Below are 11,404 nucleotides of genomic sequence, written 5' to 3' on the forward strand. Positions count from 1 at the left end.
ACAAACCCAGATAAACCCCGCCCTCGGGAAAAGGCAGCAAAGGGGGCGAGGCCATGCTGCGCTGCTTTAGAGAAGAGGAAGAGAAAACTACAGGTGCACGTAAAAATCTATTCATATATGAATCGCGATTCTGTCTTCTAACGATTCTAATGGATTCACAAGTTTCAAAATCAATGTTCTAAAGCAGCGTTCTCATCCTGTTCCTGGCCTCGCCCTGCTCTGCATCTCTCTCTGTCTCTCTCTCTCTCTCTCTCATTCAGATCATCAGCTCAGTGAATACACTTATTTTCACATACTATAGCTATGAGAAGCGTTATACATGGACGTGTGTGTGGTTGCCGAACTGTATTAAAGCTTTAATCAGGATAAAACCGTATATTAAAAGCTAACAGAAGCAGTAGCATTTACAAATAACAGCGTATCTAAAAGTATAAGACAGTTTATAGGACAAAAAATCTTAGGCCTACCATTAAAAGCCGTGCTTGCACAGGTTCTGCGCGATCCTCTTCAATAATATCCTCTGCGTCTCAATCGGGCTCAAACTGATAAGCAATATAGACGACGTCATTGTTTACAATACAACCGGTGCACATGCTGCTATGTTGAGGAGCGGGACGTTTAGACACACGCTAGAGGCGGTTTATCCAATCACAACACACTGGGCTAGCTAACCAATCAGAGCCCATCGTGTATTTCTGAGGGAGGGGCTTCATAAAAGCAGGAAATGATCAGTGCGTTCAGAGGAGAAGGGACAGAGCGGTGTGGAATAAAGGTAAATTATGTGAAAAATAATGCGTTTTTTAACAAACGAAGCATTAACACATGTTAGACTGCACCCCATAAACACAATCAAGCCTATAAAAAAAACAGTCAACCACCCCTTTAAATGGTTCTGAGAACTTGTAATATACTTTAGCATAAAGTGCAAACTTCTGCACAGGCACTTTTACTTGTGTAAACAAGCATGTTTAACAAATAGAAGGAAAAATAAGAAATAAACACCCCTGTATATTTTAAAGAGTGATGAAAGCCTCCCTGACAGTTTTGATTATTGTTTTGATGCAGTGTGGGGTATAATTTAGACCTGTTTCCTGATGGGACGGGATCCATCCATGATCTTCCGCAAATGATTACAGGTTGATGTCTGAATACTTCAGACAAGAGCTTAAGTAATGAATCATCAAGTTTAGACTTGGCTAAGTACATTAGTGGTTATTTCCCAGGCATTTATATGCTATTAGAAGCAAGACTGAGTTTGTTTTTGTCTCTAATGGCACTTTTCCACTGCATGGTACGGCTCGGTACGGTTCACTTTTGGGGGGTTTTCCACTGGGTACAGTACCTGGTACCTGGTACTTTTTTTAGTACCACTTCGGCTGGGGTTCCAAGTGAACCGTACCGTTACCAAAACGTGACGTGTAAACTCTGCTGATCACGGATTGGCCTGAGAGAATCGTCACTACCTGCGTCACTGAACTTGCGACACAAACACAAAAGAACCGCTAGATTTAAATCAGCACAGCCAGCGAAGGATCAAATGCAACTGTTTTGTACGAGCGCACCTTTTTTTTAACAACCAAAAAGTTTTGTTGTCTGTTGCGGAAGTACAGACATTCCTCTCGTTGATAGCAGAGGAGCGGATCCAGCGAGAGCTTGATGGGGCGACGTGGAATGAAAACGTTTTTTTTTAGGAGTCGTGGTAGTAGAGGCGGCGCAACTATAACAACATGTGAATAATCCCGCCCACTCTAAAGCGGTACTGAACTGCAGTGGAAACGCAAACCGAGCCGAGCCGAGCTGAGCCGTGCCGTGCCGTACTGAGCCGAGTCGTACCACGCAGTGAAAAAGCGCCATAATACTCAACTCTGAGTGATATTAAACTAATGTGCCCTGAGGGATCACACACTCAAATGAGGTTCCATTAACAGTGAGCATTTGGCTAGGAGAGGTCCTGAAGTAAAGTGGAAAACAATTTTCGGCTTAAAGGTACTGCAAGTGTTTTTAGCTTAGCTTTGCTTTTTTCCATTAGACTGAATTAGACTGCTGCCCTACCCTCAACCACACAATTTTCTCCAAAACCTGCCCTAGTTGTGTCAGCAAACCTGAATACATAAAATATGCCATCAGGCAGTCCACAATGTCAAGGCCTGCATATATTTTGTACAGATTTCATTTTGTTTTTGCATGTATAATTTCATTATTTTACCCAGAGAAAAACATTGGCCTATGCAACTCTAACATTTACAGTTTCAGCCATTTACAACCTAAATATAAAATCTCTGCGTGTACTGTGTATATTTATTATCTATATATACTGTAAATACAAACACATGCATGTATATATTTAAGAAAAATGTTTTACGTGTATATATTAAATATATTTATATATAATATAAATTATATGAATGTATTTGTATATGTATGAAATGTATACATGTAAATACATGTAAATATTTTCAAACTATATACTGTATATGTGTGTATTTATATATACATAATAAATATACACAGTACACATACATATATTATGTAAACAAAAACTTTTATTTGGGATGCAATTAATCGCGATTAATCGTTTGACAGCACTAGAAAAAAGTATTAGTTCAAATTATTATTTGATTTACTGACACCAAACCTGAAATGTGTTTCTTTTAACTTATTCAGTAGCTTTAAAGTAAGCTTGTTAACATGAACGAATCTGTTAGAAAAAAAACCTGCATAAACACTAGGGCTGCAACTAACGATTATTTTGATAATCGATTAGTTGGTCGATTTCAATAATTATATTATAGCATTAGAAATAGCCTACTACTGTTACTAAAGAGCTTACACATATTGGAGGACTAACCCATACAGAAAGCTAAAAAATGATTTTGGTAATCACCAGTACTGTTAGTTTAGAGCAGCAGTGGCACAAACCATAATTTGTTAAAAACCTTACAGAAATTTGTTTTAATAAATTTGTTAAGCATTGTATATATATATAGTGAATATAGTTTAAATCTCTGCATTAAAAATTAAAATAATAATGAAGACGAATAAAATCACTAACTCAGTTGTAACCAGTAGGTAAGAGTAATGTTCTGCAGGAACACGTTCACTTTGATCTCAGTCACGTCTTCCTGTCATTTCTTTATCCTGTAATAGGCGGTTATGAGGCGTCTGATATTTATATTCAGACAATTACACGCTGTTATCCACTTACAGGTCCTACTCTCATAAAATACTCGCGCTGTTATCCCCTTACAGTTCCTACTCTCATAAAATATGCGCAATGCATGTTGACCTTTAAACCTTTATTTAACTTTCAACAACAGATATTTCAGCACAATTAATGTTTTTGCGCTGATTATTAATTGTGTCTGTTTTCCGTCTGCCTGACGCGCGTGCACATGCCCGCCGCACCGGCGCTCATTCAGTAAAGATTAAAACTTAACAGACTGTCAGGACGGACCTTTATGCAAAAATTGAAATGCTCGCGTGAATTTGTGACATTTATACATAAGGATATGACCGTAAACTGAAAGTTTTTGCGCTGAGGACGCACACGCATTATCTGTCAAAGCGCCTGACAGTGCAAGCCATCACGCTGATGCTTCAGCTTAAAGCTTAAAATAAAGAATTCTCATGTTTTGGGCAGCTTGGCTCACGTACTGATAATTATTGATTTTATCGATTAGTTGTTGCAGCCCTAATAAACACTGTTTAATACTCCACTGCATATTGCAGAAAAAATTTGCAAAAAGTGTGTGGGGTCATTTAACAGACAGCGAGCAAGACAATCGAGACATGAACTTTGGCTGTGATGGGGAGGGTCGTTTTCTCCCTGAACAGGTTGAGACAGATATTAAGTAACTAACATTCCAGTGAGGGATCAGAAAGAGCCTCATACCTGTGTTAGAGGAGGCCTCTAAAGCAGCATCACTATTACTGCTCCTCATACTTCAGTTAAAGCTCTGAACAAACCCCTAACTATACAGTAGTGGTGGGCGGTATGACCAAAAATTTATATCACGGTATTTTTCCAAATTATACCGGTTTCACGGTATATCACGGTATTTATACCTTTTTTCCCATGCATGACCGGGTGTAAACCACATTTTCTATTGATTGAGAGAGGAAATAGGCTACTGCAGTAGATTGACTTAGAATGCCCTATTTTACTGTCATGATGAGTGAATATTGTAGAAAAATTCCACTCTAAATAGTGACAAAACACGACCCATTTATACATGTTAACCAGGAGTCACTCTCATTTATAATCGCAACATCGTCTGATAAAATCAACATGCATGTACAGTAGATGCATGCTGAGCGGCTATGCGGTTGTTTTGGCTATATTACTTTTTTGTCTCATGCAGCGCACTGCCTGCGTCTGAGTAACAAAAAAAATAAAAATGTACATTATATTAATAGACGAACTATGCTCATATTTATCATTCCAAACAGTCAGTAAGCGACAGGTGCTTGGAAACGCTGTTTTGTACTCATTTATTGACGAGTCGGCTGCGGTGCAGCCAACTGAATGCGCTGCTTCTCTGCCGCTCACTGCACAGAACAGACACCGAGAGAGACGACACTGCGTCGGGAGAGTCAGACCTCGCGCTCGCAGGGCAGCACTGGCGAAATCTTTCAACTGAATCATAGCTAAGGTTTATCCAAAAAAGTCGCTAGGTTTGTCAGTATATATATTCTATGGGAAAAAGCCGCTAAAAGCGTCTGAAAGTTGCTAAATCTAGCGCTGAAGTCGCGCTCGTGTGTGTGTGTGTGTGTGTGTGTGAGACGGGACGCGGGAGCTGATGGCAGCGGGCGGTGGATATTTGTGGCGGTCAGTGGATATTGTGGATGAGTTCTTCTGTGTCATCACGTTCTATTAGTTCTACAGCTTCAGTTTCGGAACTTTCACGCTTAGTAACACATACAGCTGTTCCCTCACCACAGTGCAACAGTGAAAAGAGACCCCCCCTCAAACGCGTTCCGAACATTATTTAAACGAAACCGGTATTGCGGTATTTCAAAAATTCATACCATAAGAAAAATAAACACCGGTATTCGGTATGAACCGGTATACCGCCCAGCACTACTATACAGTATTCAACTTTTGGTGCTTAACTAATCCCGCTCTGCTTGTGGAATTGACAAGAATGATATTTCAAACCATGTGGAATGATACTCTTCTAAGATATCTAACATCTGTTTTAAACTTAAGACACACTATAATGGGTGAAAAATCTACTTGGGCCGAGCAACCATCTATTACCCATTATTCGTTCATTAGTAACTACATAGCAACATGCTAAAAACCACTCAGATCACATAGCAATGCCTTGTCAGCCACCTAAAACAACTGTGCAACTCAGATTTTCTACAGATGAAGATTTGATGGCATTAATATATGTGACCCTGGACCACAAAACCAGTCATAAGGGTCAATTTCTCGAAAAATGAATAAATAAGCTTTCCATTGATGTATGGCTTGTTAGGATAGGACAATATTTGGCTGAGGTACAACTATTTGAAATTCTGGAATCTGAGGGTGCAAAACAATCTAAATACTGAGAAAATCGCCTTTAAAGTTGTCCAAATGAAGTTCTTAGCAATGCATATTACTAATCAAAAATTAAGTTTTGATATATTTACGGTAGGAAACTTACAAAATATCTTCACGGAACATGATCTTTACTTAATATCCTAATGATTTTTGGCATAAAAGAAAAATCTATAATTTTGACCTATACAATGTTTTTTTGGCTATTGCCAAAAATATACCCAAGCGACTTAAGACTGGTTTTGTGGTCCAGGGTCACATATGTAGCACATCTCTCTCACTCTCTCTGCTCAGTGATGCATGTATGAAAGCTCATGTATTGCTTTTTAACAAGCTGGTTTAAGTGGCACTGAAAAAACACCAGCCACATAAAAGAACTCAAAGCCAAAGAAGTACAAAGTCAGTCACTGCTCTCTGCCTCCATTCAGAGAGAGAGAGAGGGGGAGGGAGAGAGAAAAGAAAGTAGGTTGTACAGGGCTTAGTCATATATTACAGCCATGTGAATGAGACCAAAACTACATAGCCAGGTTATACATACAACAATACTGCTCTAAGCGACAAGACTAAATATATTACAGATACTCACCCGATCAAATGTTTAGAGTCAGTAAGATTTTTTTAAATGAAATAAATGTATATTTTTATTCAGCAAGGATGCATTTAATTGAATGAAAATAAAAGTGATAGTAAATGTATTTATAATGCTACAAAAGATTGCTATTTCAGATTGGTATATTTAACTTTCTATTCATCAAAGAATCCTGGGACAAAAATGAAGCAGCACAACTGTTTTCAACATTGATAATAATAAGAAATGTTTCTTGAGCAGCAGATCAGCATATTAGAATGATTTCTGAAGGATCAAGTGACACTGAAGACTGGAGTAATGATGCTGAAAATTCAGCTTTGCATCACAGGAATGAATTAGCATTTAAAATATATTCAAATAGAAAACAGTTCTTTTAAATTGCAATAATATTTGACAATACTGTATTACTGTTATTACTGTATTTTTGATCAAATAATGCAGCTTTGGAGAGCATAAGAGAAAAATGTACAAATCTCCAAACTTACACAATGGTAGTGTCTAAACAATATTTTTTTTGTTCTTGTATCACTTTTGTGTTAACGTTTTCTGCTCACATAATAAAACATTTACTCAAAATTTAATTACTATTACATGTACATTTATTTAATTTGTGTTGTGGTTCTGCTCACTAAAATTTTTAAGTAGTCTCAGACAGAATGTGCAGAAGTTTCATCGAGTTTCATGGAAATTTTGTAAAATGGATTCAAACATGGTTTAAATGCAGCTGTAATAATATGTAATAAATGAATATCGAATAGGGAATCCGTATAACTTGACAGTCTTTCAGGTTTTTCTGTGTGTGCAGATTCTTTGTGAGCCAAGGTAATACATCTCTTAACAAAAATACAGTCATTTGGAATATAGTCATAAAATAAGATGTGATCCAAGCTTTGCCTTGTAGCTTGATCGCTAATTGCTTCCCATTAAATCCAGACAAACCACTTCTTGAGACATGAGGCTAGACTGTGTCTAAAGAGCCTGGAACTCAATAGAGAAACTTTAGTTGGCAGTAAATTGCTTCCCTTCCTCTCTTTCTCATTTGGGCAGCATATAAGCTATATGCAGCAGTGCTGACTCTTTATGTAGAAGCCACTAGGAATGCTGGGGGAGAGCATGAGTAATGTTTATTTACCATGACAGTTTAGAAAGTAATAATCTTAAATGGCCCCTGGCTGTTCTGCTATTCACAAACAACAACCTTTAATACACAAGACCAAGACGTGAAGTGTTCAGAGCAACAAAAAAAAAACACCTCTAGATACTCCAGACTCGAGTATGAATGGATGAGATTCAACTTAGGGTCCACCCTTGAAATTCTACACTCATGTGCAATCCACAAAAGCGCCTGCTGTAGCTGAGTATCAGATGACTCTACTGTACGCTGAATAATCTGAACACGATATGTGCATGTGGGTGGGGTTGTGATAGAGAGTTGACAAATGTAAGGAATGCATCAGTAACATACCTGTCCTAAGTCCAGAGTGACGTTGACCTCGTTGTATTTTGCACTGCGGGAGAGAGGAGGGCTTTGCCACCATCGCTCGGTGCCATCGATGGCATTGTTGATGGGATGCGCTTTGTTAGTGTCTTCTGAGGTGCAGATGTCACAGTACTGGCCCTGATAACACAGGAAGTGAAATTCAACTGTAAATTAAGTTCCTTTCATAATAAATTGCACAGTTAAGATTTGTGGGCATTTTCTATCAATCATGACTACAATAATTCATCAAATTATGATAGAATAATCAAGTAAAGAGTTATAACTGAACACTTAAAGCATTTTAAAGAGCCGGTACCTGTACAAAGAAATCTGCAAAGTCAGAAACTGAAATTCAAATTTGCATAATTCTTTTAGTGACTGCAGAAAGCATGTGGAAATAAATGAATATTTACAGATGCAATTCCTTCTTTGCAAATCCCCCCTTTATTTCCTACACCTTTTATCTGTTTATTTCTGATAATACAGACTGTAGGACAATCTATGATAAGCTGAGTTGTAGAAACTGTGACTGAAAAAGATCAAACTTCATTTTGCTACATAAATACCATGCAGTAATCCTCTGGAACGGTGATCAGCAAATAGTTTTATACACTTGTTGCTTAGCTGGATTCGTAGGGGTTTACTCAGCAGGACATTTTAGTGAAACATTGGAAGAAACCAAGGAATTCACTCCCTTCATTATCCAACTTCTGGCAACCCAAACCCATTTTTATTATTATTTATAGCTATTTATACTTGGCTAGGAAAATAGATTCATTTATAACAGTATAAATGAACTAACAGGAGTGAAATCAATCAGAAATTCACCAAATTGTGTTAAGACCACCCATGTGTGAAGGCTTCAGAGATTGATGAGATAAGATTTCCTTTGACTAGCAATTAATTTAGCCTCGCAACATTACCATGGTTACTATAGTTGCTGCTATTACTGTAAAATAATCATAAATTAATACGGGATCTCCTTCAAACGGTGCTTCCAAAAATCTTTGTTTTCACTAGTTTTACTGTAGCACATCATACACATCTAAATTAATATTTAAAATAACTGAATCATTCTGTCTACATTTAGCATTTTTCTTTAAAATGGTAGAAATAACACCCTAAACAAGTGCACATCACTGTTTTTTACTTCATAAAATAATAACAGAAACTATGGTTATAGTATAACTATGGATAAGCAACATTTGGATACTGATGAGTATAAAATGATTGTCACTTAGTTAAAGCGCAGTAAAAATGGACTGCAGGCATGTGATGTTGTGTCTTGAGAAGATAAACCACAGGAGGTGCCTGCAACAATTGATCAGGTCACAACATTTTATTAACATATTCTTTGAAGTATGGTGCAAATCTGTGTGCGTGTGTGGCTCCCTCAAGGTCTTATATGAAATGCCACACATTCCTCAGGGAAAATCCCAGTAGCAGTGCTACACGGGGGTTGCGTTTTACTCTTTACAATGTTTAAACATTTCACTCACTCGCCAACAAGCTAAGTCGAGTCTCCTAAGCCTGCTGCTTATGAAGCTTCAGTGAGGGTCTCTTATGAGGAACCATAGCGCTTTATAGGGGTCTCTGGCCTTTTCACCTTAAGCAGGTGCTTTCAAAAAAAGATCAAGATATTGCACCGTTCCTCAGCCCCAAAGCCCTGTCCTGACTTTATGAACAAAAAAAAAAAGTATAAAAAAATAAATATTACCATGTTTTTGGACAGGGTACTATCAAGTCCAATATATATGATAACAAAAAAAAGGTAATAAATCTTTTGGATGTGTATTTGTGACAGTTGGAATACCAAGTAAACTAATATGTGACCCTGGACAACAAAACCAGTCATAAGGGTCAGTTTTTTTTTTTTAATTGAGATTTATAGCTGAATAAATAAGCGTTCCATTGATGTATGGTTTGTTAGTATAGGACAATATTTGGCCGAGATACAACTATTTGAAAATCTGGAATCTGAGGGTGCAAAAAAAAAATCAAAATATTGAGAAAATCGCCTTTAAATCGCCATGAAGTTGTTAGCAATGCATAATCAAAAATTAAGTTTCTATATATTTACGGTAGGAAATTTACAAAATATCTTAATGGAACATCATCTTTACTTAATATCCTAATGATTTTTGGCATAAAAGAAAAATCGATAATTTTGACCCATATACAATGTATTGCTGGCTATTGCTACAAAAACACTAGTGCTACTTAAGACTGGTTTTGTGTGCTCCAGGGTCACACATGGTAATTCAGCACTATGGTAACATCTGTTATGTAGCTGTAAAAACGATAAAACGTGTATTTTACAAAGTCAAATACAGTCCAATATTAGCTATAACTAAAACAAACTAACATCAAAATGTGCTTTTATCCATTTTTAGTAATGTAACCCTTAGAAAAGTAAGTATTTCCCACATCTTTACCTGAATAGTCTGGCTTGGGTCCCCTGACACGGGCCCCCCGACCAGTTTGCAGTAGAGGTCTTGAATCGGCTGCTGGCTCTCGTCCACTCCGCAGGTTGCCGTGGCCGTGATTTTAGTCCCCTCCGCTAGATTAAAATACGGTGGGTGCAGACTGAATCCGTTCACGCCGTTGATGGGCAACCCCTGCGCCGTTAAAGCTTCAGTGAGCAGCAGCGACAGAAACACCAGCACCGGCCCCCTCGCCATCTTTACCTGTGCCGCACACTCAACACTGTTACAGCCGGTCAAAACGTCCACGGAGCGCTTGCTGTGGGGTTAGTCACGGACATTTGGAGAGACCCAGTACACAGAAAGTAGTTTCCGTTTCTGTGTGTGTGAGATGCACAGTAATAGGAAGATACGCAGCTCGGTGGGCACCTTCTCTCTCGGTCTCGGTCTCTGCCTCTGTGCTGTTCAGAGAGGGCAGTGCAGTGTGTGTGTGTGTGTGTGTGTGAGTTGAGTTAAGAGAGGGCAGTGCAGTGCGTGTGCAGTCCTGTCTCTCTCAAACACTGCGGGACCCAATGAATAGGTGTTATGTCATTGCTGAGGACCCTATTTCTGCGCATTTATAAAACGAGGAATACAAATTCTGTCATTTACTCACCCATGTTGTTCCGTATGGCTTGCTTGCTTCTGTGGGCCAAAAATGATAAAAGTTATCCCTCTTTTGGACATTGAATGGACACAATAACGCCATAAAAATATTATAAAGTCGTGGTCTACACGACTCGTGCACTACATTGCTTATATACATTTTTTAAAGACATTAGATAACTTTCTGTGAAGAAAAGACGTTAAATCTTCCCGCCCTCGATCTCAAATGTGCGCTAAAAGGAGATTATGTCTGATTCATGGACCGAGTCGAATCTTAAATCTGAATGATTCGTTAACGAATCGGAGTGATTCGGTTCTCCCATTCAGTCACAGCTAACGTTAGGTTATTAGTGGGGTGTGAGAGGACGTGCTGTCCTGAATGCAGCCGTGACTGTGTTCATAGTGAAGCACGCCGCCCTCGAGTAGCCTACCTTGCTTTTATAAATGATTGCCACTTAAGATACATATTAATGGCAAAAATATGTATTATTATGTTACTTTAAGTGAAATCAGTAAATGCTATGCTTCAGCAGCCTTCAGCTAGAAAGTCCTTGAAATTAAACAAAAATTCTTTTTTTTTCTTTTTAAACAGTAACGTTAGTATGATAGTATGATATTGCTACCTACCTCACATACATATGTTTATTTTTCAGGATGACAAAACGGTGTTTTCCCTTCTTTTAGTTTAAACCAGACATTTATATATAAATATATATATA

At 38.1% G+C, this 11,404-nt stretch overlaps 1 protein-coding gene across 1 annotated transcript in view; it reads right to left on the bottom strand.

Moving 5' to 3' along the window:
* Positions 1-10,495, bottom strand: part of LOC107681381 (laminin subunit alpha-5-like) — an 81,772-nt gene extending 71,277 nt beyond the window's left edge. The window contains exons 1-2 of the mRNA XM_016477662.1: positions 10,053-10,495; positions 7,603-7,755 (exon numbers count right to left, since the gene is read on the bottom strand). Coding sequence (XP_016333148.1) covers positions 7,603-7,755; positions 10,053-10,298 — 399 coding nt within the window. The 5' untranslated portion in view covers positions 10,299-10,495. The remainder of the gene's footprint in view (positions 1-7,602; positions 7,756-10,052) is intronic.
* Between the last annotated feature and the right edge of the window lie 909 nt (positions 10,496-11,404).

This window comes from Sinocyclocheilus anshuiensis, unplaced genomic scaffold (genome assembly GCF_001515605.1).
Source record: "Sinocyclocheilus anshuiensis isolate Anshui unplaced genomic scaffold, SAMN03320099.WGS_v1.1 scaffold881, whole genome shotgun sequence".
Lineage (NCBI taxonomy): Eukaryota > Metazoa > Chordata > Actinopteri > Cypriniformes > Cyprinidae > Sinocyclocheilus > Sinocyclocheilus anshuiensis.